Genomic DNA, 17,500 nt, shown 5'->3' with positions numbered 1-17,500 from the left:
TTTCTCAAGGACTGGTGCACAATTGGATGGGCATTGTCAAGGACAGGCTGCGAGTTGGCCAGGGCTCTTTTTAGGTTCTTAGCTACAGAACCACCACTCCAGTCTCTCAAGCAGTTGTGGGTTAGTGGTGCTGTCTGTGTGGGATGTGCCTCTGGCTGCTGAATCTCCAGTATCTTAGGCAACATTGCCTGTCATATGTTAAGATGGAAGGGGATCACAAAAAGTTTTAAAAAAGAGCAACGCTGCTCATGAAGACGGCCAGGGAGGAAGAGTGTACCTACACATCCTCGTTCTTTCATCTGTGAAGTCGCAGGGAGGTCACCAAAAAAATTAAAGAGGCTAACTCCATAAATTCTTAACAAATATCTGTCTAGTTTAAAAGAGGTCATTCCATTTCTCTGGGGATGTACAGTACATCACAGACTAGTAAAATGGAATAACAGAAAGCCAAGGTCAATATTATTGTCAATATTCAGTTATCTTTTCCTCGACTTGACTGCATTTCAAAATAACACCACTGTTATTTTGTCCATTTTTGTGCGTGATGAAGTGGGACAAATATATCGACACATATTCAGGGTTATAGTGTTAGCGTTTGATTGTGTTGTGGTATGTAGGGAATGATTATTGGAATGTGCTAACTTAGCTATACGGCTCTGTATATGTCACCAATGGCCTCGTGCTCTGTTCAAGTGAGATAAGAACTTACTTTGTAAAGTCAGCAGTAATTGGTTTGTTTCTCTTAACGAGGTTGTTAAGAGAAGCGAACAGGACAAAAACCTGAAACACTAACTTGTCACGTACTACATGAGACTATACTGTATAAAAAGGGTTTGAAAATTTTAGGTTCTTGTCTGCTCTGTGCTGGTGTGCGTACTGAGTTCAACAAAGGCTGAATCTGTAAAAGGCTCTGTTCTCCTGCTCCTCTTGCCTACAAACAATATTCTTCAGCTCTACCCACTGTGGGGAGATGCATGCAAAAGGTACTAAGCACGTTTTCATTTGGATGTAATGATTTCATTCAAATGACAAAGCCCCAGTCCTTCACTTTCAGAAGTCCATGCAGACCTGATCTGCAAACATTTAATGTGGGGGAAAAAATGGGTCCAAGGAATTCTGTCACAAGGTAAAATTGTTCATGTCCCAAGAGACACCTCATTAGCTTTCCTCCCTGTTTAAACAGCCCTTACAGCTGACAAACTGATCTTACTATTACGTGACTCATCAAAGCGACTAGCATTGTTCATTATGATGCATCTGGAAAAGAGCTGCACATTTCTAATTTTTTGTGGCACATATAAAACTGCAAACACATTAGCTTTTTTTATTACTCTCAAAATTAGCTCAAGAGTCATGAGTCTGGCATCCACATGAAACTATCAGAGATGCCAATTTTGCATCTGTCCAACCAAGACAAGTCATTAGCCAGCTGGTACGCTGGCAGATTGTGGCATGACCTTGATTAGAAACTCCTGCCACAAGACTGACATTTCAGATCGCCTCGTGATAATGGGTCACACTCGTCACGGCACTCAGAATTATCATTTGTTACAAAGCCATTAGCAGACTCACACTGCTAGACAGAATGCTCAACATTTATTGTTCTCCTACCATCGGAATGCTCACAGCAAAGATATCTGAAAACAACTACAGCATTTTCTCTGAAAAATTGAAGTCAAATGTCAACTCCTCATAACTGGTGAAAAACATCCCTCATATTCAAATGGAATTCATTTCAAAGCCCACATTCAAAGGGTTTTAGGTTCTGACCTCGCAAAGTCCCATTCTGTTGCCTGCTGTAGGGAAAAAAAAGCCAAAAAAGGCCACATCTGAATTTTCTGAAAAGCGCTTACAAATAAAATGTATTATCATCATCATCAGAAACCACTTCTTGACTTCTATATATGCAACTATTATGACATCTCTGGGTTTTATGCTCTCACTCAGCACTTTGCCTTTAAGTATCATACATCACCAGAACAAAAAAAAAAGATGATGACATGTAACACAGACCTGCTCAATCCTGGAACCAGGACTAATACTGCTGGTTACTTCAGATGCGAACTAGTCCAATCTGGAGCACTGTTATTTTTCCTTTAGTTTAAGGAGGGCCCAAATAAGAGAAGCATTGTTAAAAAAGTCCACAGTGATTAATTATGTTATGCTTTCACAGGAGGTTTAAAAACGTGGATACAACCTAAATGCAGAGACCAATGCACCCAAACTACAACAGTTTATATACTGTAGAGAACAGTAACACCTTCCGGTTTGTTGGGATGCTAAGGGAATAAACATTAAATCAACAGGTCGGGAAAGCACGATCGCCCAATAATTTGGAGCAAAGTAAAACTATCAAGGCTCCTTAAAAGAAATGATAAAGCAAACAACTTATCTTTTAAAGAGAAAACCACTATACCAGATTTATTCTCCATCGTCTATGATCAAATAGGCCAAACAAGTTATGAAAATGGACTGGAATGCGACAGTAGCAATTCTCATTTAATACTGCTGAATATATAATCTTTATTACAAACTCAATTTTAAAAATATGTCAATACAAACATACCACAGTTAAAAATGTAACAGAAATAAGATAAACAAAGGCTTACTGCATTCTCCATCCATTAAGCTACCAAAATACACTAGCAGATACATTTATACCAAGCTGAAAATAATTTTAGGTTAATAAATGTTAATGATGTTTATTTTCACAAAAGAAAAAAATATATAAATGAATCTACAAAAAGCACATTGATATTGAACAGATCCTATGTATATCAAACAGCCTAAAAGGTAATTAAGTGAAACTAAACAAATGAATATTGCAAAAGACAACTAATTTGCTACAAACTTTTAGAGACTTTTTAAAATTTGTATTCAAAGACAGAAAAAACAGAAAACCACATTAAAAAATATTTACCTTTAAAAAAGCTACATGATGGAATTTCATACACTTCAAGCTTTTTGTAGGCCCACTCATTTTTAATTTCAGAACAATCGACCAGTTAAATCTAGGAGGTGAGCTATGTCTTGCTCTCCCAGCTCTTAGAGACAGACATGATTGTCATGCAAAACACACCCAATGATTGACATTTGCGGCCAATTGATCTCCACATTACTCCCATCTCCCCTTCCCCCACACGCTTTCTGATAATACTATTGATCACTACACTGACGATCGGTTTCCATTTTCTGATTTCAGGCAGGCCAATTAAGAAGGTGAGTAATTGTGATTACACTGCTACAGGATCAATTGTATTTGATGCAAGACAAAGTGCTTGTCTGGGAGGAGCAACAAGAAAGAAATGATGATCACTTTTTGCATTCTATTTCTGCCTGCCTGAATAAATAAGTCTTTTTTACCCCCCCCAGCAAATAAACAGCTGCCATAATCACCCAGATCTTAATTTAACCTGAAATAAGTTACAGCTGTGCAGATCTTTCCATTATTTTGCTATACTAATTTGGCCGGGGTTATAATGTGATTCTGGGTTACATACTAGTAAGATGTCAGCTACTCTTCTATTATTAACCTCTAACTACAAAAGAAGGCAAGGTCCTTAATATACTGTATACTGGAAGACACTTTAAATTGTTTCGGACAAAAAACATAGAACATAAAAGTCTTTATGTGTAAACTCAGAATCAACAGAAAAAAAATGAAAATCCAAATGCTGAGGGAAATGCTGATGTACCTGCATTAAAACTGAATACTATATATTTGATTTTAGCAATATACAACTTTATGAAGTGAAACAATTATAAGGTATGGGCATAAAAGACCACAAATGCAACAGGAGTGTTTGAGTGGTCTAAATTTACCATTACAATTTTAGTTGTACTACTGGCTGTATAGTTGATCTGCAAATTTCCCATGCTCGCGTTCACTTGTTTGTGATTCAGTCTGGCCGACAGGGTCTTGGATGAAAGAAGAGCAGAGCTGGATGAAACAGAGCGAGAGGTCAAGTGGAACTTTCTAATTAGCTGTGCAAAAGACTAGGATCATAAGTCGAATCTAGCTAATGAGTGAGCCTCTTCCTGTCCCGTGTCCAAGCACCCAATATACAGCATCTCTCAATATTTCAATGTGGTCTTGTTTGTATATTGTAACATACATTCCCGGTTCTGTTTGCGGTGTGGAGAATGACAGGCTGGAGACGACTTTCCAGGCTCTCAGACAGTTTTATTGCCCATTCTTTACAGTGGGGTGCGTTAGTCATGCAGAAAAAAGTGCAGGCATCCCTTGAACATAGAGGAGGGATTCATGTTGTTAATTTTATCTGATTACTTTAAGTTTGTGATTACTGTTGTTTGTTTTAGTTAATCAATTTTATTTTAATTAACTTGAAGGCACTGCATTAATACTTTAATTATCATATAAGGGGGTTACTTATGCCATTTAACCATAAATACTGTTGTACATTATGCGACAGTATAGGGTTGGACTAGGTTAAATGCAAATTTGATTAATCACGATGGTCCTCTGCACTGAACCCTTGCAAATGTTGAGACCCTACTATATTGCAAAACTAAGATGCACTTATATGGAAAGAAAAGCAAAACAAATTAAAAGACAAAAGGAATTCTGTCTGGCAGGCCACTGTAAGAAATATAATTCTGGATCAGCAAGGTCCTATGATTTTAAAAGGCCAAATGTTCTCTCTGAGACACATCTGGTGTTAAGGTGTGCCAAATCATATTTGATCTCATCTGGACCTCTGGGAACGGGCACAAAAACATTATGAAGGACTTCAATAAAATAACTGCTGTACCTTTTTTGAATGAAGGTATAAATAAATGAAAAAAATGTCCAGTTAATTCTCAAAAAGTCAAAGCCAAACCAATTTAAAAAGAAGCAATCAACACTTGAAAATGTGAAAACAATACTTGTGAGTCTCACCCACCAAGGTGAAATTGACTTGCAAAATGGTCTGTAAATCCGTCAGAAATAAGCAAAAACAAAACCTAAGTGGAAAAAAGGTTTGCATCCAATTTATTCTTTAGACTTCTGTCTAGGAGGCATTTAATTAATGGGAAAATACTCTCTTGAATAACCTACATTTTTTCCACCTGTCCATTATAAGTTTTCAAATGGGCAATATGGTGGAAAAAAAAGAAGCTCAAACCTTTTCATGCCGCTACCAAAACTGAGAATTAAATCTGGAATAAGCACTGTATTTGAGATCCAATTATTCTTGAAAAAACATTTATTTAAATACCAGAACAATATCACAGAGTCTATTTCATTCCATTCAAAGAATATTATTTGGCAAATTCACACAAATGACTTGAAATATGCAAAAACAAAAAAGTAGCAATAATAGTAACACTATTAAAAGTAACCAGATACAGTGATGTCTCGAGTTACTTAAATTCACATTCTGAAATTAGACAATAAAGGAACAGCCTAAAATGGGAGTAAAATCTGAACAACAGAAGCAATAAAAATCAGAATGGAAATTTGCATAAACAAATGACTAAGTACTGCATATTACAATAAATAGAAGCCAGTCAAAAAAATGGAACAGTCCATCAATCTAAATGTCCGGTACCTAGTGTGTTATTTATGAATTTCAACTGTTCATGTGCTAGTGAAAATATATGCAAGAAAGGACTCTACACAGTAGGTTCAGTGTAGTTAAGTTAATTTCTGGAATTCCCCTAAATCAACAAAAAGTATAAGATAAAAAATAATGAGCTAGATTTTGTGTTGTACAGAGAGCAAAACGAGATTTAATCAAAAATTTGTAGGAAGGCATTGCTTGCTCACGCCATCTTAACTGTCTTTTTCAAAGGACTTCTTGTTGCCTCGGCCCATTATGTCTGGAATGTGTCCCGCAAGCGACAGAAGCAATAAGACAAAAGTGATCACCATCATATTCGATTCAAAGCTCCATGTGTTACGGCGATCTGATGCCATTGACAACTGGCATCATTGCAAACATTCCAGGTCTTGCAGTATCCTCAGTGGGGAAAAATAAGGAACAATACAGAAAACATTTTGCAGATACTGCTACATGACAGTAGTTGGGGTAGAGTATGTTAAACTGTATGTTATTGGATGTTACTGTAAGTTATTTGGATATGCATAAAGATTTTACAAACATAACTGTTCTATAAATTGAAGGATTACAAGTTGCCTTTTATGTTTTTCCTAAATGGACACTTGACAAATTATACATAGCAGTATTACAGGCTGTTTAATCAAAAACATTTGAAGAGAAATGGTTGATGGCAATATGATAGATATTACAGGTAAATGATACATTTTAAGCCTTAAACTGGCTGTTATTCATTCTGTTCACTTTAAAACTAAGTGTACAGGTATTTTTACTGAACACAAATAATAAAAAGGTAAACCAAAGAAAACCAGAGTACACATAAGGGGTGACAATTAGTGGAGTACCACAGGTATCTCTATAAGGACCACTGCTCTTCTTGATTTAAATAATTTAGATCCTGGCATAGTTAGCAATCTGTGTTCTAACCTGACTATCTGATATCTAAATAGGAAGATCTGCAAAAAGAATAGAATGAAAATCAAAGATCTAGACATGTTAGACTGGTTTAACCATCTGGCAGGTGACATTTACTGTAGACAATATGGAGTCTTACATGCAGGTAATGAACATCGTCTAGACCAGGCCTTTGTGCCTGCAGGTTTCTAGGTCTCTTTAAATTAGCAGCACCTGAAGAGCTGTGAGACGTTGTGAAATTGGTCTCATTGAGGCAATAATGAGCTGATTTAGGTTGTTAAGAGCTGACTTGGAATGAATACCTAGACACACCAGCCCTATAGGCAAAGACTTTCCCACCCCCATACTAGACAACATAGGAAAGCAAAAAAAAATGAATAGAATCTAAGGATATATAGCTAAAAGTGCAGAAATTTTTAAGTCAATACATGTCAAAATTATACAAAGTGTTAATACGGAAAAAGCAAAAACTAATATACTACAATATCCATCCATCCATTTTCTAACTGTTTTATCCCATTCAGGGTCACATGGGAGCCAGAACCTATCCATGTAAATACTGTGCACAAGGAGAGGGTGCGACACAACACCAGTGTTCAACATTGGACACGACACCAGTGGTCCAATAAATTAAATTCAATAGTTTGTGCTCTCCTTCTCTTACCCTTTAAGTCAGGCATGTTTGAACAGCTGCTGTTGGGGACAGGTTCAGAACACTTCAGTACAGAACTTAAGCGTCTGAGAGCTTCAGTGCAAGTAACTGCTATACCTTACTTATTATTTTCTGTACAGCTTTTTAAACAAACGGTTTGCAAACATACTTGCAGCAGAGTAATACATTATCCCTGTAAATGGAAGATAAATATTGTTCCTTCCAGTGAATTTCATTTGCATATCTTTTTGCTATGTCTTATGATACAGAGAAGAGGTGGGCAATATGATGACATACCATACATCGCAATATTTTTCTTGATGATATTAGTGTCACGGGAAAAAAAACTGTGATATTGTCTTGACATAAGTTTAAAATGGGATCCTTTCTATACTGTTTTTCTTAAATTCTTCATTTTCTGACTTCTAAAGAAGGTTCTTTACTGTGTACATACCAAATACTGCTTGTGTTCAGAATAACACAATAAACAATCTCCTGAAATGCCTTGTGCATTTGCTAAGATCGTAAAATATTTTCTTTTAATTGTACTGCCCTGGCTCACAAAAAAAAAATATTTCAATAAGGCCTTGCTGTTGGTTGGGTTTCCTGTTCTTGGAAAATACAACAAAGGAGGGATTACTATGATAAATGGGATGGAATAGTAAGATAGTAATATCACTTTATTAGCCATATACAATTTCTTGTATTAGGAATTTGTCTTTTCTCATACCCCAGCTTGCTCTCAATGAGACACTCAGACGGAGAGAAGCTTGGGGTCAGAGCGCAGAGTCAGCCATTTATATGGCGCCCATGGAGCAGCTGGGGTTAAGGGCCTTGCTCAGGGGCCCAACAGAGTAGGATTCCTCTGCCACCCATGGGATTTGAACCTGAAACCTTCCAGCCACAGGCGCAGATCCTTAGCCGCAGTGCCACCACACCACAAGAAACAGTTAAAGAAATCCACTTTTATGTGAAAGAAAGAAATGGCCTTTTATTTGCTTGCTAATACACATACAAATGATTCTTATTTTTACCTTTCAAAGCAAAGGGGTATTTAAGGAATAGTAATTCAGTAAAGGGCCCATGAAGTATCCTGAGGCTTTTGAAAAAGCAGGACAAGCAGACTGATATTTTAAATTTCACATCCTGCTGAAATGAGTTGCATCACAGTAAAGGATTTGGCGTTGCTTATATCCCTTCTTGGCCATAAGTTTACATAGGTGCTCTAGAAATCCCGAATCAGATGCGTGGTCATTTGATGACAAATACAGTCTTTACACTGAGGGGGCTAAAAACACTTGGTAAACTTTCAAACTTGGTAAACCAGCCTCTGCTGGTTCAAAGTTCTCACCCAAATAGTTGCCGCAATTCTCTTGCTTTTAAACTTGCTAACCATAAACTGTCAAAGCAGCTATGATTTTTGACAGCAAAAGCTGAAATGGGGATTTCAAAAAGATGACTGCAAAGTTTTACTGGATATTATTTAGTTTCATAGTTATCATCAACTTTAAACTTAATTCCTCTCTTGTACTGTGTCCTAACTGGGAGATCAGGTTTCACGCATAAAAGCAAACACATTTCCCACCCTTTACAATGCCATCCTTACATAATACCTTTTTATAACTCTACCCCATCTTACTGTCTCAGGCTTAGAGGAATCGAGAACCAGAAGTGAATTTATTAAGTCATTTTATATTGGTCACAATTATTATATAGTCATATTAACTGGCATTTCCTTATAAATACTTTGAGATCTTTGGTCCATTGCAAATAAGACCTGCTTAAAAATGCCAGGTGTCACTAGTTATAGCCACTCTCTTAAAACCATTTACCCTAATAGTATGAGTACTAATAAATCTTTATCAAAAAGGTCCTGCAAATCCTATATTATCTGTAAATGCTCAAATGTTTTAGGTGTATGCTTAAAGTAGACTATAGCAATTGACAATATAACAAGGCTTCTAAAGTAAAAAAAAAAGCCTACATTCATCACCAGCATTAGAAATATAACATTTTCTTTAATTACACTGAAATCAATCCCTAATTAAAATCCAATCAAACAGTATATTGAAAACAAACAGTCTAACATTCATAAATTGTTTAAAAAAAAGATAAGGCTGTTATTGAATTTCTCCCCTGAGATGATTCAGAACTCAAAATGACACTGCAAACATACAGATTTATGATCATATAAAACCTATATCTAGTTGCAGCAATTAATCTGAGAATTGCTTCATTAATGAAACAAACAAAAAAATAAAGAGGGGAAAAAAGTAGTTGCAGGCCTGCATGAGAATGTCAGAAAGAACTGTTCCACAGCCTGAGGCAAAGAAAAAATATAATACTAATCTATCACAAATGCTTATCTAACAATCCGTAATTTGGTGAGCTGTGTCATTGGGCTCACATTGTCCAGATCATTAAAATTAATCTACCTTTAATGTCTGAGGCAAATCTATTTATGGTGACGTTATTCATAGCCTGGCATTCCATTATATTGATCAGTGTTGTTTGTCTAATAGGAAAATAATAAAAAATTACTAGGCAATGTGGAGGAAAGTAATCGGTTTTTATATATAACACTAATGCACCAGACCTCCCAAAACATAAAGGTGATAATCTGCATAAAATCAATGGGATATGCTACAATTCTTATTTTCATTATTGGCTTCATAACTACCTATTTAAATTGCAATTTCATTTCCACATTGTTATAAGGATGAGGCAAAGGAAGCCTCATATCCTATATTCAGAAAGAAATCAAATAAAATATCTTTCAAGAACACAGTTAAGCACAGTATGTTGTCTGTAGCATAAAGATTAGACCAGGAATGCTAATGATAAAATTGCGGTTAGATAATTAAGTAATCCCTTTATTTTCTGGAGTGTGGCCCTGCCTCACAAAAAACCCTCAAATGCTAGAAAACAAAAGCCAGCACAACAAGGTGAACCAATTCAAATATAACCAGTGTTATATACATGAAGTACTTGAGCCACAGTATTGCTTATCAGTTACAGTGTATGTGAGGTCCTTTTTGTTTTTAGTACACTGCATTTCAAATTAATTCAAAGTCTGATCATTTCATTTTATATAGCAGCAAAAACAGACTGCACATGGGTTCAAGAAGATATTGGAAATAGTTTGGAACAAGTAAAGGTTTCTTCCATGCTAAAAAAAGAGAAGAAAAACACATTTTCAAAACAATAGAAAGAGTTCTACAACCGTAAGTTGCACCTGCTTTTCATGTACATTTAAAAAAATATCAAAAGCTCTCCATTCCAAGGCAAAAAAAAATGTTTTGTTTATATTGAAAAGCAAGGTGCAAGAAATGGCCATTAAATTGTTTTTGGCATCAAATCAAATATCACAGTGGTACAACAATTAAAAAAGTGTCCAGCTATTGCTAAGTCACCTTTAACAGCTCAAGCTCTTTCACCACAGAGGAACAATTACTTGTTTTGGTTATGCTGGCTAAAACATAGCGAGGTTTATGCAAAAAAAGAAGATAAAAAATTGTTATTGTCACTGAACCTGAAAATTTATAGCAAGGTTATGCAAGTGTGATTGTGAGATGTACTGCAAATTCTAAGATGTAAGAACTCTCAAAAAGGTAGATGTTCAGTGTGTTTTCAATACAGTGATACTGTATATTCTGGCAAATATGTTTAAAAAATCCCGCAATAAGAATTCAACAAGGTGAAAATACAAGGTGAGATTATGTGTAGAAAGAAATGTATACTACAGAACTGACATGTAAATTTAATTCTTACCAAAGCTGAAAGTTAGCTGCCTGAGTGGAGTCATTGAAGTCGATGCCCATAGAAACAGTGATAGATGCCTCAGGATCCAGACTTTCTGAGTAAGAGAATTAAAAACAGGTCAGTTTTAATTTAACAACATAAGGCACAATTTCCTGGAAAGCTTTAATTTTACTGTGCAAAAAAACCACACACACACACGAAACAGTGGTAACTTGCCATCCTCCAAGCTGATAAGGCATTCTGCATTCTGTAAGTGATTGTCAAGGACTCTTCAGATCGTTTTTGTGATCTGAACAACAAGAAAGAAATGTCCGACACGCGACTTACAGAAGCCCTGTCTAGTTTTCACAGAAATGGAATGTCATACATTATAAAACCAAACACCAGAACAGAGAATCTTTGATGGAAACAGCATGGTGCTGTTTGTAACAGACTCAGCTTCAAATGAATTTAAGACGTTATATCTATTTCGGTATATATCTTAGTGTGTGCCTGTCTGACCATTTAAAAAGCCATCAAACATCATGATAGCCACAGACTTCAGAGCTTCTGACAATCTGCAGTCAGAAGAAATAAGACAAACACCAAGTGGCACCTATAACAAGATGCTTGCTCTTTAGATATGAATTTCAGAAATGTATATTTAAGTAAAAGCCTCTGTCTCATGTGAAAAATGACTACATAATGGCAAGAAAGAATAGTAATCTCTGATGATGAAGTTCCAGAACATTTAACATACCTGCATACTCGTAAGTGCACATAACACTATGTACTTGTTCTTCCACACTAAATAAAACTCAATATTATTTAACTACTCACAAATATATATCACATACTCACAAACGCATACATATATAGTATAACATACAATAAATCAAAAGTCAGTCTCACCTATCTTGTTAAACTCATGAATGTGGAGTCCCATGGGAAGTTTCTTCTCTCCTATGTGAATGTCTTCTAGTTTGTGGTCGCTGCTGTTGGTCAGAGTAATCTGCACAGACACCATCTTGGGGTTGTAAATGCAGGGCTGACGAGGGAAATGGTAGCAGGCTGCCAGCCCTTTGCCAGTCATGCGATGGAGAAGCTCATGAGGTTGAGCAGGAACGTACACTGGGCTGGTGACCTGGAAGAGAAAAGGTTTGTCATTTCTTTTGAACAAATTCACTTAAACCTCAATGTCTTGGTTAGGAACAAAGATAATGAATTACAGCTCATCTTAGGAGAGTTGCAAAAGTGTGACGTCAGCTCGTAATTTTGGATTACCATTTTGTGTACTGCATTCACAAACTCATCAAATTCAATCTCAAAAGGACAGTTTGAGTTTCACCTTGCACTCACAGGACGATTCAAAGGTACTGTAAAGCAGTTTTCCCCCATCTTTTCTCTGTGAGGATATTATCATATCGCCAATTAAATGTCACATAAGATGACTTAAAAAATCTAAAGCCAGTCCAGATATAAGACATGCAGTATAAACAATGCAGAGAGAAGGTTTGTGAGCCTCAAAGCTAAATATAGAAAATAGTTTTACAATGACAGTCTTCTTGAATCAAACCCAGGCTTTATGGAAATATCCAACAGGGTTCACAGTAACCAATTCCATGCCTCTTAAAAGAAAATTATGAATAAATTAAGCAATGAGTACTTATGGTACAGGGTTAACATTAGCTATTATTAGGACTTAGATTAAGATCTAATAACATTATGGGTTTCATATGTGAATAATACGTGAAAATCACAAGGAGTTCACAAGCTTTTTCTCAGCACTGTACCAGATACATCTGGATATATCAATCAATTAAAGGGTTTAGTTTTGCTGAAATAATTTTCATGAAGATTGATACTGCATGTGGAAGAATTTGAGCTTCTAGATTAGTTTGAGTTGTATTACGTGTCAATGGTTTACTTAAATTGGTTTACTTATCAAAAGTGTGAATAAAGAAAGGACGATTACTTACTGATTTAATTCTTAATTGCTATGGAACACTGTAACAAAGCACGAGAAGGCACAAAAGTATAATGTTCCCATTCTATTGTCTGAGCACTATGTGAGAGAACAGACACTGGCTACATTGGATGCCTAATATATGATCCACCGATGTACTAACATACATTTCTTGCCAGAACAGCAAAATGTTGAAAGCAGCAACAGTGACTCCTTCAAATAAAAGGGAAACCATAGGGATTCTCATATAAGCAAATATAATTAACATGATTTCATTTTAAAATTAGCAAATTTGGGGAATTTATTATGATATAGTAAACAATATATTAACATCATACTACCTTCCCAACATAAGGAAGTGCCGGTGTAAGTTTTTCCAGTGGAAGAGAAACACAAAGCACATTCTTCTCTAAAATTCAATATTGCATCCAGTGTAGCAAAATGAAGACAAAGTTGATTTATACATCTACAGAATCTTACTGAGATTCACCCTAATATCTTATTCTGAATATTACAAAGATCCAGTAGGTTAGACTACTAAATTACCACGGATCTTAAGTTAAAAGATGGCTTCCGCTCAGCTTCCCAATTAGTATCAACTCACGTGGCAAATTTATTCCCTGGCTCTGGGACAATTCTACAAACTGTCCTTAAAAAGAACAAATAGCTCTGGAGAATATAAAGGCAAAATAACCCACATCACATAAAAAGGCCAAAATGGCAGCGTCTGCCAGCCTTGCACAGAAGAACCACTCTTCGAGAGCTGCAAAGTGCTCTCGATTTCTGTTTTAGGAGCACTAAACTAATTACCATAACACAAATCATGCAAAAAACAAAAACAAATGGGGGAACATTTAATAGTTTGTGAATTATCTGGAATTATACGAAGTGATGTACTATCACATCCAGAAGACAGCACACATAACTGTTTTATTTAAGACTATACACAATGCATTTGGAATCTTGGGGAACAGTGTGTTCCTCAAAAACACTGCACAAGAATTACAAAAGATCAATTTGGTTATCATAAGATAACAAGCATCTACATTCTTTAAAACCTTAAAAGGAATTTGAACCAGAAGTACTGTAAACATTAAAACTAAGCTTGAATTTCCTATTCTGTAATTTTCCCCATTTTTCATAAGATGTTTCATTTCTTTATGCAAGTCCAACAACTGTACAGCATATTATATTATGCTTACAACTTTGTCCGGAATTATATCTACAGCAGCTTTTGGAATCATCAAATGGAAACACGTTACATAATATAATATAAAACGTTATCACAATTGAAAAAACAATATTTAAGTGCACAGTTTTCCTGAGATACGACTTGGAATACAATGTTTTGGGAATGTGAATTGTAAGTATTTCCTGTGAAGAAGGAAAAAAATAAGAAAAATCAACAGGACTTAAAAAAAATTAGCAATAATTCAGGGCATCGTTTGCTACATTCTTTAGATTAAAAAAATAAAATGAAACGCATGGCTGTAATACCCATTTGTCATGTTTTGACAGTTTTATGTAAATAGCTGGACAATTACAACAGACACAACATAATTTCCAATGGAAATCTCCGTGACTCCTGATGCTTGCAGTTACAGAGACACATATTTTATCACAGTTTATTACGGTAAGCAAATAAGCGTGGAATGAGAGCGCACATAACTGTCTACTTAACAGTTACTGAAACATTTATAAGAGCTGTTATCGCCCTTATAACAGACAGGCAGAGTATGATTGGAGAAAGAAGAAAAGCTTCATATTCTTAACACTTCACTAAAAAAATAACTGAAGAGTGTAAAATGACAAATTCTTTATGCAGTTAGCTGGTAATGGACCGTTTTATCAACTCCACTTAGATTTACAGGATGCAAACTAGCAACCGAACATTATTTTTATGAGACAGCTAGTCATGGGTGCTAATGTATTACACTGAAGTTGTGAGCTGTCAAAACTTGATATGATGTTTTTGAGTAACTGGAGAACATTAGTTCATGGATAACACATCTGTATATTTCTCAGCCAAACAATCTGGAATCTGTGACTTACTGATTCAAAATACATTATGAGACACACACATTCTTCTGGACCTTAAGAGACAACTCACATCATGTAATTAACAGTAATTTAAACAACAAAATAATGTATTCATCCATTTATCTAAGTCAGGGTCATGGGATAGCAACAGGCCCAAGGCAGGATACACCCTGGATGGGATACCAGTCCATCACAGGGCACACGCAGACAAACACGTACATACACATACCAGGGCCAATTTTCACAGAAGCCAATTAATCTCCCTTTATAGTATGTCATAAAACTGTGGGGAATTAACCAGAGAACCCTGTGAAAACCAAGGCAAACACAGGGAGAACATACAAACTCCATGGAAAACAATCATAAGAAAAAAAACTAGGTAATACATTCAAACTTTTCAACATCAACTTTTGCCCCACTGCCCTTCATTCCCTGCGTTACCTGTTGAAAAAAATGATGCTGGCTGTTCTGCACTGTCAACCCCTAAGTCTCCACGATCCCTGCCTGACTTCATCCTGTCATGTTTTACCCAGCGTGGAAAAACAGCCAATAAAAAGTCAAATTTTCAAAAGCAGTGAAGCATACCTGTTTATCAAGGCACTGCCTTAACCTCTGCGGTGCTGTGCTGACAGAAATCGAATGCCCTTGGCACTGAAGAGGTTCATAATCTGGCCTTTCATCCTAGGAATCCTGAGCATAAGTCCTTCGCTTAAAGCTATTGACAGAAAATCATTTGGATTTAACGGACCTGCAGATCTAGGTGTACTAGGAGTTCCATCAACACAGAGACTATACACATGTAATCGAATATGTCACAAAACAGGTTTGTTGACAAACCTGGCATAATTAAAATGAATAAACAAGCTTAGTACTGGTAGTACATGTGGCTAAGAGTTATCATCAGAACGAACTTAATAGCAGAAACCTCAAACTTCCGGCAGACCCAAGATCTGAAAAAAAAATAATGGAATGGTTGTTACATTGAACATGTCTCTATCTTGCAGCTTATCTGTCAATGAGAAGAAAATGAAGGGTCTTCCTCTTTGTCTTAAGGTAACGTCTTCTGTTCTTTTGTTGCATTGAAATAGAGTGGGTCAAACTAAATTAAACATACAGTAAGCTCTTGAAAATATTCTGTGTGCAGACATCTTGGACATTTTGTATTCCATTGTTCCCATCCAGTGTGTTTCCTTCTTTGTGCTGAAACACTTTTGTGGCGAACTGCTATTTTTTGTTTTTAGGTAATAAATCCTCACAGATCTGCATTTTATAGTACAACCTGTAGGCTTTTATGATCACAGATATGCAAAGAGAAACAAATTGTACTAATGAGGAGGAAACTGACTGAGTCAATGAGATTTGAGTGGTAAATGTGAGGGATTATCTACAACACTTATTGACTGCTCATGTGTAGTTTATCTTAAATTGCAGTGGTCTTTTTAAAAAGATCTGATCAATGTGAAGATAGTTAAACGGTAGGCTGGTTTTCTTTTCTTTAAACTCAAATAAGCTGTATTATTAACAGGTAAACTGTTTGTAACGGTAAAAAAGACTAGTGGAGGCTTTAACCAAATTGTTGGTGTTCGTACCAAATGTTGTAACTCCTGAATGTGTCTTCGAGGCCAAATAATTTTTGAATCGTAGTGCATGTGTGTTTATAGAAATACACATACACAAGTAAGAAACTTGAAAAGGATATATTACCACGCAAACACTCAAACACACTTCTTCCCTGCTCTAATATGTTGTAGGTCAAGCAAATATTGCCACTAAGCTGTCATGTTGTAAAGCCTCTCACACGACAAAGCAAAAATTTATTTGAGCATTTTTAGGCATGTTAGACCAGTCTGTGTCAATAAACTACACCGTAATCTCTAATACCTCTTGTCTAGATTTACCATTTTGACAAGCACTGTCACAGCTCAAGGTCTGAATATGATTTCAAACTGCTTATCATCACCAATTGACAAACTGGACACCCCATGAGGATCCTCCTCTAACGCTGTCTTATCCTTTCTTCCATGTGTAAATAACGGAGAAGTCATTTCATAACCTTGACTCTCAGTCAAGCCTTTTCACCTTTTTTGTTCACGAACAAGTGACAATGAACTAGGAAGTTGATTGAGGGGGTCTATTATGTATCAACTTAAAGAAAGCCAGCATGATTGATGAAACCAGCAGTCACCTTCAGTGCTCACTACAATACTTGTATCCTTTTTGTCAAATGACCTGAAAATCCTGCTGACAGATTAAAAGTCACCATAACTATGCTCTGTATAGCAAGGCGGTTATTTGTGTACAGATGGCGATGTAAGGATGCCTTGTTTTAAAAATCTATTTAGTTCAAAAGCCGTTCATAAAAATGTGAAAATGTGACAAGTTTGAGTACCAAACTTAAAGTAATATTAAAATATGTTGCTAAATAAGTCTAAAATAAAAGCATAATTTAATTTTTTTTTAATTTTCAGCCTCATATCGGTAGGTAGAGATCGATAAAACACAATTTTGATATATGCTATGGCATTTTGCTTTGTTATAATCTTATATCATATATAAAAGACAACTGACAAAAAATTAATTTCATTTTCAGTAATTAACAGCTAGTTGTACACTGATTAAAGAATA

General features: G+C 35.9%; 1 protein-coding gene across 2 annotated transcripts in view; it reads right to left on the bottom strand.

Moving 5' to 3' along the window:
* ap3b1a (adaptor related protein complex 3 subunit beta 1a) overlaps positions 1-17,500 on the bottom strand; it is a 118,497-nt gene that overhangs the window by 16,465 nt on the left and 84,532 nt on the right. For both annotated transcript variants that reach the window (XM_088629613.1, XM_088629612.1), the window contains exons 23-24: positions 11,782-12,013; positions 10,900-10,984 (exon numbers count right to left, since the gene is read on the bottom strand). In XM_088629613.1, the coding sequence (XP_088485739.1) occupies positions 10,900-10,984; positions 11,782-12,013 (317 nt within the window). The remainder of the gene's footprint in view (positions 1-10,899; positions 10,985-11,781; positions 12,014-17,500) is intronic.

Source organism: Lepisosteus platostomus, chromosome 4 (assembly GCF_059453375.1).
Source record: "Lepisosteus platostomus isolate fLepPlt1 chromosome 4, fLepPlt1.hap1, whole genome shotgun sequence".
Lineage (NCBI taxonomy): Eukaryota > Metazoa > Chordata > Actinopteri > Semionotiformes > Lepisosteidae > Lepisosteus > Lepisosteus platostomus.
The sequence above is the reverse complement of the archived record's forward strand: the minus strand, read 5'-3'. Positions and strand labels throughout refer to the sequence as shown.